Consider the following 23,251-nt stretch of genomic DNA (forward strand, 5'->3'; position numbering starts at 1 on the left):
AGTCCCTCATATTGGTTGTGGATCATTTATCAACCCCCCTTTTAAATTCAGAATACAACTTAGGAAATGATAATTTATGAAATTTCCCTGTCAAAAACGTCGTGCTGTTATATCTACAAAGTCCTATTATTAAGATAGCGTTATTGCAGTAATGTCAATTAATGATGGTTAAAATGTAAAAATTTTAATCTAAATCATTTTTTGCAGTATGACTTCGAAACCGATTAATATCTACAGGAAAAGAACCGATTCTCAGTTATACTGAAAAATCATGTATCGCCTCGTTATTATTTTTTTTACAAATAATAAAATAAAAGTCATAAAATTAATTGCTGTTTTGTTAGCTCAGGCCTGCATCCCCTCGGGGCCAACAAAACTGGTTTTGATCTTATAATTTTTACATAAGCGAAAAGCTGTCTTTAATGCGATGAAAAACTTTTACAATATAAAAAAGTCGAAATCAATTGTTACTCATATTTTAATTCAATTTGATATGCGAGGAGGGTTGAATTACTCAATATGGGATTTCACCAATGGGAAAATTAATGTTTGAGGGGGGGGGGGGTGGATTACGGATTACGGAGTCATAATAAGTGGGAGGAGTAGGTTATGTGTGGGGGCACGCGACAATAATAGGATAATCTGTACCCGACCCAATAAATTGATAAGAGGTTATCATCACAAACTCTCACACACACACACACACACTCACACACACACACTCACACACACACAAACAAGGAAAGGGTCAGATATTCAGAGATTTTTTATTCAATTTTAATATTAAATGGTTTATTTTCAACTATCCTATTATATAAAGTAGTAGGATTTCTTTGTCTGAAGTTTAAGATATCACTAACTACTGAACCGATTGGGTTCTCTATTTTAAGTAAGCTTCACATTAGTCCTGTGATGGTTTTATGCTAATTAATTTTCAGTTTTAAGTCTTAAGATGGTTTTAAGCTATTTTCTCTCTGCCCCTTTGAATACAGAACTCCTAGATACTAGGGGCGTATTCGCTAGTATCATGTATATTTGCAAATAGGAGTTAAAACTTGAGATAATTTAGCGATAAGATAAAAATCATTGCGCTAGAGTAGTAAGTTGTTTATATGTATGTACATATATGTCCACTAAGATATCATAAACAGCTGAAACATTCTTTTTACAATTTTCTTACAAGCTTAGCATTGGTCCTGGGCAGGTTATACACTACTGGGCTTGAGGGTAGGTTTACCCATCTCAATAGAATTGATCTAGAAAGAACCCTAACTCACCATTCAAACTTGTTTTCATAATTCTTTTAAAACAGAAAATAAATGTTGGAAGGGGGCATTAGTAAAATAAAATTATATGATTTAAAATGAAAAAAAATTGCTGAATACACATCCAATGTCTAAGCAAAATAAAAAATAAAATTTATCGTTTTCTAGTCGACCAAAATTGAGAAGGTTTATCAGAGGTGTGCCGTCAACTCCGCATATTATTAATATTATTAAATCAACAAGTGTATACACACATCCACAAGAGTTTTGCAAAAGCAAAAGAATAATGGAATGCTTAATAAAAGGCAATTAATGCTGTTACGATATGCGGTTTCAATGTTTTGACAGTGTGTATTATTGCTTGGATGTCGCATCATTTTTCATGGACTTTTATAAACTGATACTCAGAGCTAGCTAAAATAACGATACCTCCCATCCCCTTCCTTTACCCCATCCCATCCCCTACCGAACTGACAATAACTGAAGTTCATATTAGCAACCGAAATTGACGACAAATTTTCCCCTGTCAATATATCCACTTATTCTATATACATTAGTATATGACACGTATGCGGAAGTGAATGCATACCTATCAGATCATATCAAATAATTTTATTCTATGAATAATTTGGGGGAATATAATTGTTTCCAGGGATAGGATAATGGACGATAAAAAATCTTCCCCTCTTATTATATGTTAATTCTGCCTTTTAACGCTTACACATATAAAGAGAAAAATAGGATAGAAACTTATTTATCCATACTTGTCCTTTCTCTCCCTGCAAATATTATTTAAAGTCCCTATCTTTCATCTAGAATTTAGATTAAACTTTATAATTTTTTTAGAGCCATAAACGATTTATTAAAAATCTTATTAATGTATCATATCTAGTGCCGTAAAAAAACTTAAATTTTGACAAGAAATAATTTATTTTCCTTAAAGATAATTTGAACATGGTTTCACAATATCATGATCTACAAGCAATCAACAACAACAAATTAATAGCATTTACAATTACATACTTGTATACCAGCTACCCTACATTGTATGGTCCATAGTAAGTTATAAAAATTACAATAACTTTCTGTTTAAAAGCAAAGTTTTTATATAATTAGGGTCGATCCGTCAGTGTACGGTTGTACGTCACGGACAGTTTGCTCTTTTCGCTAATTTAAACAGATTAAAATTGCTATATCGATTCCACACTTTGCATGGTATTTCCTGTAGAAAGCGTAGCAACTCTATAACCGTTACTAGAATGTCCATTGTCCGTACGTCCATTTTAAATATGTTGCTTTTTAACAGCAAATTTTTATGTGATATTGTTATCTGATTCATCTGAGTTTTGGAATACTAAAACTACAAAGTACAATGTTATGAGCGAAGCATCTCTATAATCAATTCCTAAAAATGTAAGCACGCCCTTAAACAATATTCTGTATTTAAACAGTTTTCAACAAATTTACTTACAGTTTTGTTTCGACTTTTATACATTTATATTAGTATTATTTAGTTCTGACACTCTACAAGTGTTATTGTTCGTTTGTCATTCCGTTACAGAGCTTTGCTTTTATGGATATTGCCATCCTTGTTATTTTAGAAATATGCAAAGACAAACTGCAAAAACATATTCAGTTTTAATCGAAAATGCTATTTTTTCACTAGCTGAATATTGCTGCGCTAATTATAGAATATTACATAAAATTAACATAAAATATTTCAACAAAACAACAAAAAAGTTAGCAGTTTTAATATCTGAGTTTAAAATAGATTGATTAAATGATAAATGATTTTTTTTTAAATGATAAAAATATGCTTTTGAATTGTTAGAAATTGTTAGTATTAAAATATTGTCTTTTATATCAGGAATACAGAAAAAGGACAATTGAGAATAAATTAATCTTTACCCAGATTATTACCCCGTCCCGTTTTAGAAAAATTTGTTAAAATTTTTGCCCCCAGCCATAATATGGTTGATTTATGCAAAATAATGACCCATGCAAAATAGTTTTTCTGTAAAGCAAAAATTGCGATGGTACAAGCACTGCAAAGTTTTTAAAATTTGCAAAAAGACCTGTTTTTAAAGCTCTTGTACCATCTCCATTTAAAAGATTTTTACAAAATTTCAATTCTAGTGTGTCGATATAAACCTGAAATTTACCAAAAAAAATGGGGGCAGTCTCAATTATAACATATGATGGACAAAGGTGCAGCAAGTAATTTTCCAAAGTAAAAATTGCCAAATTTCATACATTAATAATAGGGTTAAGCCGGATTGGACAGATACGGATATCCGACTGATTCAAAATGCTGGATATCTGGTATTCAGGTTTATATTAACACACTAGAATTGAAATTTTGTAAAAATCTTTAAAATTGAGATGGTACAAACTTTTTAAAATCTGCAAAAAGACCGTTTTAAAAGCTTTTGTTCCATCTCAATTTTAAAGATTTTACAAAATTTTAATTCTAGTTTGCCAATATAAACCTGAATTCCGGATATCCAGCATTTTAAATCAGTCGGATATCTGTATCCGTCCAATCCGGCCCCCTCTATTAATACAAGTTTATTACGTTTATTCATCTATTGAATTAATTAATAATGATATATCATTTAAATAGATATAGACAAAAGTTAAAAAACACTTAAATTCTCAAATATAAAGAGCTATACTACAGAAAAATCACATATAAAACACAAATCTAAAACAAATAGTTTTATTGATTATCTAAAAAGGTACCCACAAAAAAAAAGTGATGCACCTTTTCGGTTAGGGTGTAAGTAAGATACATGACCCCCATATGATTATTTCTCTTTAATTGGATAAGGAACAGTATTTGAACCATCTTTTATTTCACCGGTATGAAATTGTAATATGTTTTTCTTTTTTATTTTATTTTATCATTTATTTATGTCACACTAAATGTAAGCAGCGTTGAACTCTATTACTAGTTATTTTGAAAAAATCTGTTGTAAACAAAACTTACTTATTCGGTAGTAGGTATTCTGAATTATTAATTACTAGTGGCTATGCCCCTAGTAGACTCTAGGGGCACTGATGATAGGGAGGAGGAAGAAGTTAACCCCCTCCTTCCATTTTCATTTTAAGATTTAAACAGATTAAGAAAAAAATATTTTTGGGAATGTGGGAGCATTTTTTGTTGAGAGGTTAAAGATACCCTCCCCAAAAATAGTTACATACCTTTACTGGACCTATAAGAAGCTTCACTATAAAGGAGAACCACATCGGATCAGCGGTTAACGAGATCCATTGGAACAGATAAACAGACAGTCATCCTTTTAGTTTAAGGATATACTTCTTAAAATTTGAAAACATAAAAAGTTCGAGTTGAGTATAATACTTAAATTTTTTTATCAATTTTTTATTGGTTCGTGATCACTGCGGTGCGCTACTTAGGAAAACAATTGTCCTTGTTTAAATTTAATCACAGTATAATTTGTTAGTGTAGGAGAATCCTTTAAATTGAGTTTGGTCGACATGATTGAGGAATGAGGTGTGCACAGGAGTCAACTTGATGGGCTCATCCGTGAATATTGTGTCGAAATAGCTCACATCCAGCGGGTGATTCTAAAAAAGAATAAAATATATCTTTTTTGTTATACTCTCTTTTGTGACATCGCCTCTTAAGGGGCCTTTCGTCGTATTTTCACAGTAACTTTTCTCCTATAACCCTGCGTGACCAATTGCCTAACCATGCGGGGCAATCATCTGACCGAAAATAACCTATCAAAAGCTATTGTGAAAATACGACGAAACGCAACCTTTTTGTGTATCTTGGCCATTTCAAGGGTCACATTTTTAACAAGGTTGACAACATCTATTATTAGAACCCGGTATTAGTGTCTTAGAAATTATCTTAGTGACGTAAAAAAAATAGGATGTGTCGATACTACTAGGATTTTTAAGAATTGTTAATATAGGCCTGAAATCAAGATTTTTTGTGCTTTTAAAAAATATTAAAAATATTTCTAAAAATTCTACATTATTTTTGCTCACTTTTAAAAAACAAAATCAACTTTTTTTTATTTTTTTTTTATAAAATTATCTTTCAAAATTGAAATAAGATCTATCAGCTAATATTGTACTTCTTACATAACTCAAGAGTTGACTTACAATGTGTAAATATTTTATAGATTATTTAGCAAAATAATAAAAAACCTATATGTAATTTCGTGATTAATAATTGGCTTAATCTTACATTAAACATTGAATGATTTTAAATAATTTTCAAATATTTGCTTTTATAATTATACTTATTGTATAAACACCTCATAAGTTAGCGCAAAATGGGTCAACTGAAAATAGTTGCTGAATGTGTACGCAGTTTCCTGAGTGTTTCCTCATCCTAGCTCAATATTTACTACTAACTAAAAAAGCTTCAAACTTCAAAAAAAAAAATCAAAATTTAAAAAATTCAAATTTATAATGTATAATGTATAAATCGTTTACACATTCAAATTTTGATTTTTTAAGGGAAGTTTGAAGATTTGTAGCTAGTAGTAAATATTGAGCTAGGATGAGGAAACACCAAGGAAACTGCGTACACATTCGGCAACTACTTTCAGTTCATCGCAAAATGCTATATATTTTATCACATATGAGCTATTTTTTAAGCCAGCTTTTTAGTCAAAATTTCAAACCAATAACAATTAAATCAAAAGATATTAGGTTAAAACTATATATAAACGAGAGTAAAGAAATAAGATATTGCTATCAACAACAACAAAAAAGGGTTTTGTCTAGTTTTTGGTAAAAATAACGCATATTTATCATTTTAAATTAAAGCTATCTTTTCAAGATTACATCTATAAATTCGTCTGTATTTTATAACTTATACCTGTTACCATGAAAAATCAATTGATTTTCCATAATAATTTTATTTCTATATTAAATTTAGAGACAGCTAATTTTTCTTTAAATATAATGAGATGTTTATCAGAAATTTTTAATTAAGCATAATAATGTATATATAAAAAAGACAATTACGAATAAAAACAAAACAATCAATTATTAGATTATTTATATCAATAAATTTAACGGAATTTGAACGTAATTGTTAAAAAAGCTAGCTTAAACAGTTTTGCCATTAAAAAATAACCTTCTTTATGAATGGTACATTCTAACAAGGGTAATGATATCCAGTAGAGCAACATATTTAACAAATATGTCTTTAAATAATCAGTCTATTTAACAAATATCTTTTTAAAATGCATAAGTTATATTACCTCTCACAAGATTGTTTAGTCCTTTGACACTGTACATAATTATTATTTGATTGATCTATCCTTAATTTTTATTCATATTCAATTTTATTGTTTGTATATAAATATTTAATACCTGTATTATAATACGGTTATTATTTTTTTTGCTATGTTTTTATAAAATAAATATCTAAGCAAATGTTACCAATTCTTATAATTATCTGGAATTGAAAAGAATTACTTTCATTCGGTTGCTAAAAAGAGGAGAAAAAGAAATGTATTGAGTCAGATAGTAGCCTTAACCTGTACAGCTTTACATTTATTTCATAGATAAATTGAAATTGAAATTAGATAAAATTATTAATTGATTTTAGATTATTAAACAAGACATGTTAGAATTATCCTATCAATTTCAAACTCTTCATGATGATTCCTATGACAGTTAGGTATAATTTAGAAAGCAACTCTATCATTGTTAACAGAAAGTCAGTACGTCCATTTAAAACATGCTTTGTGTGTTTTTTGGCTGCTATTGAAGAAAGACAACTGAAATTTTAAGTGAAAAGGTCTTTTAAGAGGTGTTTTAATGTATTTTTTTTTACAGTAGCTTTTGATGGATTATTTTAGGTTAGGTTAGGTGATTGCCCTGCAGGGTTAGGAAAATGGCCCCGCATGGATAGAGCCCCCCCCCCCCCGCAGTGGCTAGAAATAGGATAAAATCTACTGTGAAAATACCAAGAAACGTCCCTTAAGAGGCATTGTCATGAAAGGGACTATACCCAAGATATATGTGCATCTACTTAACGACTTCCAAAATTTGAGGGTGCCCTCAAGTAATCACCCCTTCCCCCCCCCCCCTGCATCTACTCTATACATTATTTTGTCTGTCTGACTGTCAGTCATGCTTAAATTATTGTTGGAGAAATGTTATTTTCACGACTGCTTTTTTAGATAGCCACCTGTAAGTTTTAGTCAAGATACCTTATATTTATACAGATCTGCTCCATATATTTATTGTCTGTCTGTCTGACAGATATACTTAAAAGGACAATTTAGTTTTAAAAGAAAAAAATTTAAAAAATGTTGGTGGTTTTTTTTCTAGGCGCGTGAGGGTGCAGGTACCCTATCCTAAAATAGTTATAAACCTTCCCATGACCTATGACCTATGTCCCTGCAAAGGAGAAGCATATTAGTTAGGAAGATCCTTCCATATAAATAGACACACACACACAAACATTCTTTTACTTTGATATAAGGATTAGCATTTTGTTACTGTATCCTATTACTAGCGGCTACGCCTTAGAGGCCTCTTGGGGCACTTGAGGAGGAGAGAGTCCAATTTAATAAACCAATTTATTTTTCTAGATTTTAAAAGAAAAAGACAAACAAACAAACAAAGAGACAGACAAACAGACATCCTGTTACTTTATTATATCCTATTATATAAATTAGTAAGCTAAGCTTTTTTTGACTGTAGCAACGGATCTTGTTAACCGCTGAACCTAAAGGGTTCTTCTTTACAGTGAAGCTTATTATAGGTATAGAGAAGTTTATAACTATTTAGGAAGAGGGCTCTCCACTCTCCAAAAAAAATAACACCTAGAAAAAAAGTACCATCTCCGCAATTTTACTTCTTTGTTTTAAAACTTAAATTGAAAATTGGAAGAATGAACTTTCCCCCTTACCACCCTAAAAGCTTCTAGTGATGTTACTGCTAGTGATAATATATTATAGTTTATATCAACATAATATGCGGATTTTAAGAAAAATTTAATCAAATATGCGGACTTTTTTCAACCTTTTTTTGACAACATTTATTAGACATATTAGAATTATACTATTGATTTCAAATTTTGCACGGAAGTATGTCCTTTTACTGTATGCTATATTTACGCAATTTTGCAACAAATTTATGTGCAATTTCATTTAGACTTCCAAATTAATATTCTGCTTATTAAGTTCTGACACTCTAGCTATTGTGCGTTTGTTCTACCTTCTGATTTTTGTGCTTCGTTTTTATGGATGTTGTCATCCTTGTCTAGAAAATACAAATTAATTAATCTATGGTAGAAAGTACAGAGAGTATAAATTATTTCCTACATTTTCTTTATCAATTATCAATTATCAATCACCTCTATTATCCATCTCTTATTTAGGGGTTACCTTTCCCACCTCCCCTCTAATCCCTCGTTTTTAGTTACGTCACTAAGATAATTTCTAAGACACTAATACCGGGTTCCTATTATTAGGATGCTGTGAGTATTGGTGCAAAAAATATGACGTAACAAAAAAAATTAGCCAATGAGAGGCCACTATAAATTTTACCATTGGTCAATAACGGCCTCTCATTGGCTAATTTTTTTGTTACGTCATATTTTTTGCACCAATACTCACAGCATCATAATTAGCGAAGCACAAAATATCATGGATTGACTGAGAGACAAAGTGAATTATATAGCAATAAAAAAGAGGTAAAAAAGAAGAAGAATGAAAGATTAAAAATCACGAAATCTTTATAAAAAAATATTTTTTTTGTTACATGACCGGCGGACCGACATATTGAGAAAGTTGTATACAGGATGAAAAAGAATTTCTGCTTAAAAAATCACATTTCGATGAAAGCGTTACGGAATAACGGACGAATAGAAAATTGTATTATAAGGTAGCTTCGCTAATAATGAAAATGATAAAATACATCGTATGAGATTCTGACTTCTTCTTAGAAAAATATGTATACTTACCAATTTTGGAATGAACGGAGGTTGTATTTCTTTCCTCTCTAAGAGGTCAAAATCAATTGGTTTAAAGAAAGGATGTTGGAATAGTTCCAGGCCTAATCTGTTCATTGCATTCTTCTCTAATAACTAAAATAAAAAATAAATATTAATTTAAGTTAATTATATCATTGAAATTTTTCTACAATAGCCTAGAAGGGTTTCCAAATTGTTATAAAGCACTAAAACATAGGGTCTTTTATAGGATGTGGTCTTTGAATTAAGAAATTATAGTATAACAAGAGTTTAATTCGATGATGTGCCATCACTTAGTCATTACCGCAATGTACTTTATACTCCATCCCTACCCTAAAAAGAAAAAAAGGGATATAGTTCAAAGATTTCTAATAATTATATAAATTTTTCGGTCATTTCATATAAATTCAATCCTTTATGGAATTTTTTAAAAAAATCATTTCTTGGGCAATTTTGCCCAAAGTGCCTTTTAGGGATAATACACCCCCCCCCCCCCTTCTTATTTCTTAAATAAATGAGAATCCCCCCTTATTTTTAATTTGTTAAAATTAGAGGGGGTGGGGCAGTGTTTAACATGAACCTTGAGGAAAATTATCTTTTTTTTTAATAATGAAATATAAAAACTTACACATGAAAGAAGATGCAAAGGTTCTCTCGGTAAAAACCTAAAAAATAAAAATATTGTTATTTAATGTAAATGTAATCTTATTTATCAATATAACGCTGTCTCAAAAATAACATCAGTCTAACTGTTTAAGATATTTTTAGAAAGTTAAATGGGAGAAGGGGTTGCTTACAGCAAATTTGAAATTTCACACAAATTCTAAAAAATTCGATTAAATAAAACTCTGAGCCTACTTAAAACTAGAAGCCCTTTTCAATACAGTTAGGGAGACAGTTAATTTTAAAATCTTTTAACAGCTATCATAGAAACAGATCTATAGTATAGATGTATGTATATACAGACAACTACCTCCCTTCATTTTTCAAGACCTCTTTCGTCTGCTTCTAAAATATTTTCTGCTACTTGGCTGTGTTAATATAAGTGACACCATTGGTTGATTTTCAATGACCCAATAGGAAGGTTGCACAAGACGGTTGCGATGGGGTGATACAGTTATTTAACCCTTTCTAACTCTAGTGTTTTAATCTAATATCATAGATACAAATCCACCATTAAGATAAACTAAATCATCCTACATTATCCTATCTCTGTATTTGATCTGACCTTGATGTAAAAATATAAAGTATCTCAAACACAACAGAATAAAGTAACTGGAAAGGTCAAAAGCATTTTGTTTTGTTTTTAGGGAAAAGAGGTAGGTGAATAGAAGAAAAACTGTCTTCCCTGCAATTGTGGTATTCGGCGACCATGAGCCATGCTGTATGGCAACCCTGACCTCGATTCGGAGGAGGGCCGAGGGCCCTCCCCCGAGTAACGGGGGAATGGGTCCACCTGACCCCTCCCCATGCTTTAAAATTTGTTCACAATCCAGTGTTGTGAAACCAGTGTCTTAACATTGCAATGTAGAATATACATGGATATTATGATAGGGGAAAAATTGTCTTAAATTTTGATTGCTTTCACTCCTGTCATTTATTGGGCAGTTCGTGTGATCATACAGTGTGAGACTTGTATGCCCTAATTAATTCTCCTATTATCATTCTTTCCCCACCAATTTTTAATCATTATTCTTTTCTATTTTTTGTCTTACTAATATGGCCTGTATGAAAACAATGTGTGAATACACATAACTGCATACTTCCTTCCTTTTAGGAAACTGCCACTTGGAAAGAAAAAAAATCATATAAATTAACCATATCAATAAAATTTAAATGTATTATTGTGGGTTTTTTTTAATGTACACCCAAGAATAAGAAACTACCTTGGAAAATAAGGTTGTTCATTGCATATGGACCAGAAAAGCTCCTCCTCATCACAACCATTGAATGGAGACTGACCGACCAGCATCTCGTACAGCAGGATACCAAAACTCCACCAGTCCACGGAGTACGTGTATTTCAACCCTCGGATGATCTAGGAAATAAGGATAATTTTGTTTAATGTTCATCAGATAAATTAATTGATTGTTTGTTTTATAACTAAGCAAGTTAATTTCCTAAAAAAAAAACATTTTAGGCATTTTTCTTTTGTACAAAGAAATAGTACACCTACACTACATAAATAACGTAAAAAGGATGAAAGGTAGCTTCAAATCTATTGTTAAATAAAGCACATATTAAATAAAATTATAGACATACATATATTAATTGAAAAGAAGCTATATACTTTAAATTATTTTGTTGCTACATATTTTAAATCTATTTTAAAATGGGAAGTTTTTTTACGTTTCGGGAATTTGAATGTTTGAAATTGTTTAATTATAGACAGGATATAGCCAGATTTTACACAATAATTAAGTCAAATTTGAAAACTAAGAGAAACATTTGTTTTACATGCTATAATTTTTTAAAATAAACCTAAGAAATCATGGTTGGTTTTTTATTAAATGAATAAGTTAGGGTACAATGTTTGGCACTTTCGATATAAGTAAATGATAATAAAAAACCCATAGAATGCGATAATAACTTCAGAAAAATCGAAGAAAATAGTTTTCATACTTAATTAACGTTTTTAAGTTTTTCTTCAAAAAGTTTAGATAAGATGCCTTTAAAAGTCGTCTATGATTTTGTCAGGGATAAAAATGTAACTTTAAAATAAGAATTACAACATATTTTTTCAATTAGTACAAAGTAAAATTTTGAACATTTTATTGATCAGTATATTTTTTAAAATGTGAAGTAGAAACCTGAATATTTTATCATAAAAATTGTGTTATGATTTGATTGTCTGCTAGATTACAAGAAAAAAGATACTGACAGTACTTGTTGGTTCTTTAAAAAAAAGATTACTTTCAGAACCCCTCTTTTTGCAACGTTATTTCAATAGAACAGAGCCGTAGTCTTAGTGTACTCAATATCTAGACAGCCAACCAGTGTTTTAGAATTGTTCAATTTTTTTAACTTCTGATAAAAACAGAATTAATGGTAATTTTGTAAATATTATACCTCCAAGAAATGGCTATACTTCCCAATCATATGTTGTGTGATATTTAAGAGGAATTATTTTGATATAATGTCATTAAAATATTCGTTGAAAAAAGTGCTATTCTAGCTTAAACTTTACATTTTAATGTGTATGATAATTCAAATAAAAGATAATGAAGATTTATATTATATTTAATTGTTATAATTATAAAGAAAAACCTGGAAACAGTAAAAAACTGACTTTATTTTATTGACGTAGGGAAAATTTTGTCAAATATTTGAATAAAAACACAATATAAAACAAAATAAATTATTTTTAATATAGTCACAAAAAGGCTCAATGAGTTTAGGAAATATTTCATTCACTAATCATGTCATTTAAACTCTATTATACAGAATACAGTGTAAAAAGATGTTCTCATTTTAATTTTAAGTAATTTCAAATGCATTTTAATACCTTTTAATGATTTATTTTTTGAAACATCTTTTTATAAAATGTTATTGATTTTTGAAGTTATATGTTAAAATGTTTTTAAATTTTGTTAACATTTTGTTTTAAATGTAGAAAATTGGTAATTCTAAACATTCAAAAAATGATTTATTAAATTTTCATCACTTAAATTGCATGTTTGATGAAATTTTCAACTGATAATTCAAGAAAAATCGTTTAAGTTTTATTATATTTTACTTTGAAATGTTAAAAAAATATATTATTTTCAAAAATGTGGAAGTTATACTTTCCTCAAAAAAAGACCTAAAACATGCAAATTAACACGTGTAATGAGATTTTTTTTCTTTCAGGTTTTATTTTAAGTAATTATTGATATTTTTTGTAAAAAGGATTTTATATAAAAAGTTTTAAAACTCGAGTTATGTAGTGGTTCTAAAAAAGGTTGCGAATTTATGCAATTTTCTTACAAAAAAATTTTTCTAGGATTTTAAAAATAGCAAAGGGTGTTATTAGACGTACTTACAGATACAATTGCTAAGTCATTTTGGCCAAACACTAAAATAAAGTTTTGACATCTGAGGGTCCAACCGTGAAATGTTTTAGAATAACTAGCAGCTACGCCCCTAGCAATTAGGAGCTCTGTATCCGAAGGAGTAGTTAAATGACTTTGAAATGTCTAAAACCTTATCAAGAATTTAAAAAAATGTTATAGCTTAAAACTCCATCGGGACCTATGTGAAGCTCCCCTAAAAAGGATAAATATATTGGTGCAGTAGTTCTTAAGCTTCTGACAAAAAAAAACCTACTACTATGTATAAAAGCATAAAAAAATTAAAAATTAAATTAATTTCTAAAAAATTACCAAAACGTGTATAACATTGCACTGCACATCCCCTAAAATTTCTGCTTAGTTAGTTTACAACGTGAGACTTCTAAGTATCTGATTAACTTTCATTGTCAATTCCCTACAATTAAAAATCCAACCCCTCTGCATAAAATTCTTTTGTTTTTGCTTTTACTTTGTATTTTCACCATTTAATTAATCCTTCCTTGATATTTATTTAAATCAAGGCTCGGCAGTCGCATTTTTTTATGTCTTTTTTTGCATTGAGTAGCCAAATTGAGATTCTATTATACCCGGCTACAGTTAATACATGGTGAAATTTAGCATCCATAATAAAATGCAAATAATCGCAAGCATTTTTAATAATCTCAGACGTAGAAGGTTGTAACTTGATGTCAAAAATTCAAATTCAGCCAACTGTGTAACAGATAGCGTAAAGTGGCACCAAAAAAATGACGTCATACAATAAAGTTGACAAATGAGAGACCAGTATACACTGTAATTGAACAATAGTGAAATTCATACTGGCCTCTCATTGGTTATTTTATCGTATGACGTCATTTTTTGTCGCCACTTTACGTTGTCTCGTAAAATTGGCAGCTGCCGAGCCCTGAATTTAAATTAACCTAAATTTATTTGAGGTATTTGTAGAATCTGGGTAATTGTTATCAACTCAACAGGTTCCAGTAAAACATTATTCACATTACATAGGGGAAAATTTAGGGGAATTTACGTAAAAAGTTTAGGGTGTGGAGAAAAAAATTTATAATACAAAATAAGAACACTCTATCTTTCCCATTAGAATTTACTTATTTAGGAAGCTTTATATTGGTTCCAAGCACCTTTTATGATATTTTTTTAAAAGATATAATCCTAGCCCATTCCTTCTACAATCCTTATGCTAAAGTAACAGGATGTTTGTCTGTGTGTCTGTCTGTGTGTCTGTACCGAAGGATCTTGCTAACCGCTGAACCGATCAGGTTCTTCTTAACAGGGTAGATTCTTATGGTTTCTGGGAAGGTTTATAACTATTTTGGGGGAGGGTACAACCACCCTCCCAAGAGAAATCACAAAAAAATTGAAAATTTTAAATAAATATTGGAGACTTCAACGTAACAAATAGAGAATTATCGTAAAATAAAGAAGTAATGTACAGACTTTAACAAATAAAAACATCTAAAGTGCCACTAGAGGCCTCTAGGGGCGTAGCCGCTAGTGTTATATAAAGTAGTAGATTTTTTTTGTCTATGTAGCAATGGATCTCTCTAACCACTAAACAGATATAGGTCTTTTTTACTGTGAAGCTACTTATAGGCCCAGGTAAGGTTTTAAACTTTTTTTGGGGAGGGTACTTTCACCTTCCAAAGAGAAATCCTCCTAGAATATTTTTCTCTTTTTATAATTACGGTGTTTACTCCCGCCCACTAACCAAATCAAGTGCCCCTAGAGGCCTCTAGTGGCGTTATTTTATAAATTTTGGTATTGTCGATATGTATAATGTCAAAAACACAAGCCTACCAAATTACTTGGATAAAGTTATTAGTTCACCAGTCTGGAAGTGATGCAGAAGGCAAAAATATTTGCATTACACATATGTTACAAATTAGGACTCCTATTTAAAATGTGGGAATAGTTTCGTATCTTGAGGTGCAATATCCCCTATGCTAAGGTGTATTGTTGTGGAATTTTTAAACATTTCTCATGACTCATTTCAAAATTTATGCATTACTTTAGCTTTCTGGAAAATGAATAATGACAACTCATTGTATAATATTTCATAGGGAAAGCTTCTCTATAAGTTACTTAAGTAATCAGGTTAAATCTTATAAATTAACTATCAATCTAAACCCCTTCCTTCTTTTTAAATTGCTACATTAATGCTAAGTAGTTCTTATGCCTGCAATGTAAAAGGATTTTTATTATTCTAAATGAAATAGTAAACAGATTTTTTACAGCCTGTTAGTTAAAACAAACTGTTGTTAATGATTACTAATACTATAGGCATGTGGGGGAAGTATAAGCAGGGATGAAAGGATAAGTAAAAGGTGGAAAAATATTTTCAAACCCCCCCCCCTCCACAATTTGTAGAATAACGATATTCATCATTATATTCATATGCTTTATTTGGAATTAAATTATTAGAAAATAGTTTTTAAAGTCCATTATTAATATCTAAATCGGGATTAAGAATTTTATTCTCGTTTAAGCCCTATCTCTAAAACCCCGAGTAAAAGAAGGGAGATTTTCTTGTGATATGTATGCTTAGCTGCCTAGTGAGCCATATAGTTACTTTCATTTCACAGGTAATAACTTTTCAATAATATTTTATTTGTACTAATACTTATTTACAAAACGGTATAGTTATTGATATCAAATAGTATGAATATCAAAATGGCCGCTAAAGAGACTTTAAAGTTCTTAGTTTTTTTAATCGATATGCTGAATTTTTGTTATAATCTATACGAGAACAATAAATATTTTAAATAGGCCATATAAGTAGTTAGGGGTGCCACAGAAAGTGTCGACAACTCTGTCCAGGTAAATATAATAATACCTCTGGGGCCATATAGTCAAGGGTGCCACAGATAGTGTCGGCAGCTCTGTCCAGGTAAATATAATAATACCTCAGGGGCCATATAGTCAAGGGTGCCACAGAAAGTGTCGGCAGCTCTGTCCAGGTAAATATAATAATACCTCAGGAGCCATATAGTCAGGGGTGCCACAGAAAGTGTCGGCAGCTCTGTCAAGGTAGATATCCAGTTTGCACATGCCAAAGTCAACTATCCTGATGTGTCCCTCAGCGTCCAGCAACAGGTTGTCAAGTTTCAGGTCCCTAACATACAAATTCAATTTAATCAAGGATGATTTTGAAAGAAGAAACCAAAGTAATTGAGCTTTTAAACAAAACTGGTTTTAATATTATGGCTTTTGTTTTAATTTCTGCGGAAAGCTGTTTCTAATATGACGCGATAAATTACTATTTTTGTATTGATTATAATCCTATTCATTTCCGCTGGATTAAAACCAGTTCTGAGCCAAACCGTGTTTAATATCGGGTTTAACAAAACTGGAATTACTACTAAATTTTTCAGTTTACTTCAACAGAAAAATGCCTGTAATACGATAAAAAAAACTATACCTGTATACAATTCCATTTTTATGTAAGAATCTCAAAGCACATGCTATTTCTGCCGCGTAGAATCTTGCTCTATCTACATTAAATCTGAAAATAATCATATTTTTAGCTTTATAGTAAGCTAATATATCTTTTTTAAAAATTACTTTTTTAGTATAAAGGATAAAGGGGACACTTGACTATAAATTGCACTAGTACCCAAACTTTTATAAATATCCTCTCTCATTCGTTGGCTCAAAAACCTTGGGGTCTTTTATTAAATCTTGATTAGTTGGGTAAAATTGCGTTCCATTGCATAAAACGTGATATTCCGTTTGTTTAAATATCCATTTAATTAGGTTTTTTCAAGAATTTCAAGCGTGGGAGAATTTTTCGAACGTGGGAACCATTTTCTTTGATTTAAATGACACATATATTTTTCATTTAAATTCATTTTTTGACCCGGTATTAAATATCCATTTATGTTAAATTTTGTTTGCTTAAATAACTCAGTGTCCAAACTTTTCCACCAATAATTTTAATCTACAGAAAGGGTAATTTTGTTAAACATTTTTGAGGATGTCCATAATTTTATCGTCCAATGTCTTATCCCTATGTAAAATGAAAAAGCCTTACCATTTATGTTAAACAAAACAATATAATATTGGCTTCAAAAATAAGTCGTATTTTTACCTTCCTTCTTGTTGAATATGAAACATTAGGTCTCCTCCATTTAAATACTCCATGGCATAGAATATGTGTGACTAAAATAGAATAATAATCTTAACCTAAGTCTCTTCTTTTTGATTAATCTATGGCATATAACATAAGAATGATAAAAAAATACAAAACATAAATTCTCCTCTATTTTAATACTCAGAGAATATGTCAGATTTTTTATAAGTCAGAGAATATGTATGACTTGAATTAAACTGAACATCAGTAAACTATTATACAATAAAATTAGTTAATGTGCATAAAGACTACATATAAAGAAATTGAATGACCGTTAATCAGCTGATTTAATCGGTCGTACTGACATACGAACAGAAGTACTGTAAACTTACACAGAGAGAGAGAGGACAATGGGCTGTTTATTGCACTAGTCCCCAAAGTTTTTTATAATAACGTTTTCTTATTAGTTGGAGACTTTAGTAAATTTTATTGGTTGATTCATTAAGTTGTTTTAACGTTTCAACCACAATTTTTAATCTACGAAAGGGGTAATTTTGTGTATCATTAGGAATGTGCATCAATTTATCGGCCATTGTCTTATCCCTTTAGATCCCTTAAACTTACATCAGTTTGGAATGTACAGAACAGGTAGCAGATAAATGGATGCTCCACCCCCAGCGCCAAAACTTTCCTCTCTATCAGAATGCATTCAATGTCGTCGTCTTCCAGCACTGTGTCCTAAAATTAAAATTTAATTTTATTCAAATAAATACTAAGGTTTTTATAAAAACTGATACTTTTTAAATGAAATAAGATTGCTGCCTTTTAAACAGACAAACAATATAGAGACTAGTGATTTGCTCGTCCTTAGGGTCATACAAATGACGAAAATAAAATAACAAAAGATGAAATTACTGATTTAACAAATATACGTTATTGCGCTCTTACAATTAATTTTTAATTAATTTAATTTTCCAAAACGATTGTTAAGTCAAATTGCCACGGACTATTCTTTCATTCTTTGAATTCCTTTGCACTGCGTTTTACTAGCTTTCAACAAGACAAATATACTATAGAAGGTAATAAATATGCAACAAGGATGACAACATAAATAAGTAAATGTTCATTGCTCATGGAAATTTTTGCGCGAAAAGAAGTTCGTGTTGACAGAAAAAGATTCTTAGATAAAGCAACTTTAGAAATAATATTATTTAGCTGGTATTGGCAAAAACACTGAATATGTGATTCTGTTAGTTTATTTATCAAGAAACTATCAGCTCAACAGGCCTGGATTGAAGGAGCTGAGTCAACCGTTCCACTTTCGTTTCTTTTTAAAAGTTAAAAGTAGAAAACAATTTAAAAAGGAGGGGGGTGGTTCAAGGGTTGATTTTTCTTGGGAGGGTGGAGATACCCTACACCCAAGGCCCTGGCCAAACATTTATTCATAAAACTTCCCAGGACCTAAAAAAAAAGCTTCAGTGTGAAGAAGGACTATTATAACAGTCCAGCGGTTAGCAAGATCTTAAGACACACAGAGCGACATCCTGTTAATTTTACATTAAGGTACAGTCTTGTTCATGGAAATCCACTTATTCTAATCCAGCTGCGCTACTATAAAACGCAGAAAAATAACAAACTGGCGAAAATCTAAATAAATCTAGATTAGTTTTAATCCTTCAAAAACATTTAATTTTCATTCACCTTAGCTACACTTATGCGCTTAATCTATCTTTAGAATATTTTTCAGAGCAGTTTTGTTTTATAATGCTTAATAATAGCGAAGTCATAACACAATTTAACCAAGTAAAATCAAATTCTACACTATTCAAATGACAATTTTAGATAGGGGTAGAGGAATTCCAAATAAATATTATAAATAGATATTAAAGCGAATTTTCAGGTCTGAGCATGTATGCGTGTATTCATGATCGTCCAAGGGGGAGGGGGTGTTAAAGGGATGATTACCCCCCCCCCTCCAAATAAATTTGTATACCTTCCCCAAAATAAAAAAAAGCTTGGACGTTCTTGCCAATATGATATAAAGATAACCCCCCCCCCCCAAAAAAAAAAGGCTTAGAAGTCCTTGTGTGTATACACTTTTATTGGTTAAGTTAGAATTGATAACGCACAGAAAAGCTATGTATAGTCTGACAGTGTGACAAAACAGACATACAGAACGTTTTGTTAATTCTTATTGCATAATTTACTTGATTTATACCTTTAAGATATAGGTCAGTGATAAAACTAAAAATAAGTGTCTCAGGTGAAAATTAGGTTCTTTGGGAGATTTTAATTTCATAGTCTGCTAACTTTTTAAGAATTATAGCAAAAAAATTACGGAAATATTAAGTTTTACAACAAAATATGTTTTGAAATAATGTCAAAAAAATTCATTAATGTAGCAACTATTCTACGACAAGGGCATATCAACAATGGTATAGCCTTAAACCAAGCCGGAACCAATATAAAGCTACCCTATATTGCAGAACCCAATCGGTTCAGTTGTTAAAAAAACCTTACTACATTTTATAACAGGATAATTACTTCATAGTTCATTAGGTAGTCATTTTCAAAATTTATAGGTTTAATTGATTTATATTTGTTTATTTTGAAAACAATCATCCTTTTTTATGTTTTTAAATTTTAAAAATATAAATAAACTAGATCAGGTGGATAGATTTGGTTCAGCTTCATTTACATTTTCATTTACTAAATGGACAAGAAACATTTTTTACAAAACTTTGACCTCTCATATTTACATAATTTCTTTAATTATGATTTCTCTTACTTTAGTATCGCAGATTCTTTACAACTAGGGTGGTGCGTCCGTCAGTGTATCATGATTATAAATATAACTCAAACTTAAGGTTTAGACTACATAACATATTTTATTAGCTTAGACTACATAACATATTTTAGTAGCGCAGATACTTTATAACTAGGGTGGTACGTCCGTCAGTGTATCATAATTATAAATATAACTCAAACTTAAGGTTTAGACTACATAATTTAAAAACACATATTCATCACCAAAAAAAATGTGAATGCATACTTTTAAAAATTACTGTACAAAAACACCAATTAAATGCTATCGTTAAGTCTAAGCTACATTAAAATGACTTTAATAGAAGTGGAGTGTGAGTAAATAACAGTCAAATTAATTTTTAACTTAGTTAATAACAAATCCTTATAATAAAGTAACAGGATGTGTCTTTGTCTGTTTGTCTGTCTGTTTGTTTGTACTGAAGGATCTCGCTAACCGCTGACCCGTTCAGGTTCTCCTCATTAGAATAGATTCTCATAGGTCTCTAGACTAGAGGTCTCTAGGGGCTAGTAAAAGAAAAAGTAATACAAATGCAAATTAGAATATTTACAAATTGTTAAAAATTACTTTACCTTTCTTAGTGCTTTAACTGCATAGAATAAACTATCTCCATTCAGATTTGCTAACAACACCTTACCAAAACTAAAACAGATAAAAAGTCAATTTATCGTAGTATTTAAAGTAAAAAAAATTTTGTAGATTAAGATTTCGTTAAGTACAGAACCGATTGAAGGGAAGCTTTATACATGTCGCGGGATAATTTAAGCTTTTTATTCTTTAGATTTAAGTCTTTAGATTTCATAATGTTTTAGGCTATACTTTTTGGTACCTTCCCAATCTTTTGAATGCAGAGTCACTACGCTAGTTACAAATATAGTGAATTAAATTTCCACAAAATAAATAGGATTAAAAACAAGAAACCGAAAAAAAACATATAATGGTTCAATTCGACTAAAATCTTACAATATATACCAAGAATATAATTGTAATTGTTAAAAGGAATCTAGTGCAGTTCACGATACAAAACTTGTGGTAACAATTATCTACAAAAATCCATAAACTTTAAAGGCTGCTAGCCGCCAAACGGCCAAACGTACATGCCCGCGCACCTTTTTAAGCAGCAAAAGTAGGCCCTAACATAATCTGGATAATCCAAGATCCAATGATGCAGGAAAAGCATCACTGAAGATAAACATTGAAACAATCAAGTAAGTATTTTTCGTGTACTTATGTGCAATGCGAGATAATTTTGCATTATTGAGTAATGACTATTTCAGATTATTTGTAGGCGTCTTTTGTCGGTAAAAATTTTGTGCGAGACTAATCTATACGTCCCGCCGTTTGCCGTTAACAGCCTTTAAAGGTAATCATTTTAATGTAAACTGCAGTAGATCCGTTAAAAGTTTAACTAATCTTTTGACTTGTTTGTAAAAGTGGTCAATGAAATGCGTCATTGCAAAAACATTAAAAGAATTACGAAACAGTTTTGTTTATCCGAAAGAAAGCATTGTACATTTAAGAGCAATAATAGATCTGAAAAACTGATTTATTGAGTTCAGGAGAAATAGTACAATTTTAAGCCTTTCTACATATTTTGCAAGAAGACGAAGAAAGTCGCTCAAAAAATCAGCATGCGACGTCATAAAAATGAGTGATTATCTCTTTTTTCGGGATTTTCTTTCCCACTCCTCCTCTCTTCATATCTGATTTTTATGACGTCAGATTTTTTTGAGCGACTTTCTTCGTCGTATTCATTTTGCAAATATATAAGAAATTGGGAATTAAATACAGAAACTAAAGTAAAGTTTAAAGAAAATTACAAATAAAAAATTGCGGGAAATTTGGATGATCGCGGCTGTAAACTTTGTTTTTTAGCATATACTGTGCATTATTGAGTCTTAGCTATAAAAAGACGTGCTATGCCTATCATCACGATGTTCAAACGTAAGCTGTATGTCAGGCCGTTTGACCGCTTTTTTCGCATAGCTGGCCTTTTAAAAAAAGTGACATGTTTACCTGCCCTTTCCAAGAACTCTAAGAAACTGGAAATCATTAACTGTGTATTTTCTAAAGCTTGGTCTTGCGTTGGATGAAACTGAAAAAAAAATCGTAAATGTTTTTGTTCTTAAAAGCATTTTCCACAGTGCTTCGCCTCAGGAACAAAATAAATCAATTATTATTTGACTATATGGGGGAAATATCTATAATACGATATGATACATTTCTTAGTATGGCTCCGAATCGGTTTTAATACAGCTCAAGGACGTCCAAGAGGGGGGGAGGTACAGGGGGTTATTACCCTCCCAAAAAAATTTACTAATTTACTCCGGGGGTAAATTTTGTTTAGAGGGATGTAATTACCCCCCCCCCCCCTCCCAACAAATTACAAATAAAAAAAGCTTGGACGTACTTATATGAATCTAATTCCGAACCAAACTAGAAAATATAGCATATTTTTTTTGTCCATTTAGAGATTAAGGGAACAGTCAGACAGACAAACATCAAACATTACTTACTTGAATATACTTAACAGATATGATATTTTTGTAAAATGTTACAGACTTGCAGACGCTGTATATGTGAAAGGGTTAGAGTGTGTAAGAAGTACTTTTCACTCGACACAAGCAATTGTGTATGTTATGACATCTAGGATAGCAACATCTATACAGGCGAAGCTTATAAACTAGAAATAAATTATGGACATTTCTGGGCCAGCTATCTTTAAATCTGGACAGCTAGAATTTTACAATCATTAGGTATACAAATGTAACAGTTCGTCACTCTGTCTTTTTTTGTGTGTAGCGAAGGATCTCAATAACCGCTAACCGATATGGTTCTCCTTTACAGTGAAGCTTTTTAAAGCTCCATGGAAGGTTTGTAATCATTTTAGGGAGAAAATATCATGCCTCACAAAAATATCGCCCGTACAAAAATGTCCCCCTCCCCTTTACTCAAGTACTCTTAGAGGCCTCTATGGGCGAAGCTGTTATATTGACGAAAAGACCGCCATTAAAGAATTGCTTCGCTGCAACAACTTGCGTAGACACATCATGC

At 30.8% G+C, this 23,251-nt stretch overlaps 1 protein-coding gene across 1 annotated transcript in view; it reads right to left on the reverse strand.

The window, feature by feature from the left end:
* Positions 1-4,158: 4,158 nt before the first annotated feature.
* Positions 4,159-23,251, reverse strand: part of LOC145328285 (uncharacterized) — a 46,688-nt gene continuing 27,595 nt past the window's right edge. Inside the window, exons 14-23 of the mRNA XM_080171908.1 lie at positions 22,214-22,292; positions 20,770-20,839; positions 17,998-18,111; positions 17,392-17,462; positions 16,723-16,806; positions 16,278-16,416; positions 11,127-11,278; positions 9,869-9,905; positions 9,232-9,354; positions 4,159-4,856 (exon numbers count right to left, since the gene is read on the reverse strand). Coding sequence (XP_080028034.1) covers positions 4,710-4,856; positions 9,232-9,354; positions 9,869-9,905; positions 11,127-11,278; positions 16,278-16,416; positions 16,723-16,806; positions 17,392-17,462; positions 17,998-18,111; positions 20,770-20,839; positions 22,214-22,292 — 1,016 coding nt within the window. The 3' untranslated portion in view covers positions 4,159-4,709. The remainder of the gene's footprint in view (positions 4,857-9,231; positions 9,355-9,868; positions 9,906-11,126; positions 11,279-16,277; positions 16,417-16,722; positions 16,807-17,391; positions 17,463-17,997; positions 18,112-20,769; positions 20,840-22,213; positions 22,293-23,251) is intronic.

This window comes from Acartia tonsa, chromosome 1 (assembly GCF_053477335.1).
Source record: "Acartia tonsa isolate MP-2025a chromosome 1, ASM5347733v1, whole genome shotgun sequence".
NCBI classification, from domain to species: domain Eukaryota; kingdom Metazoa; phylum Arthropoda; class Copepoda; order Calanoida; family Acartiidae; genus Acartia; species Acartia tonsa.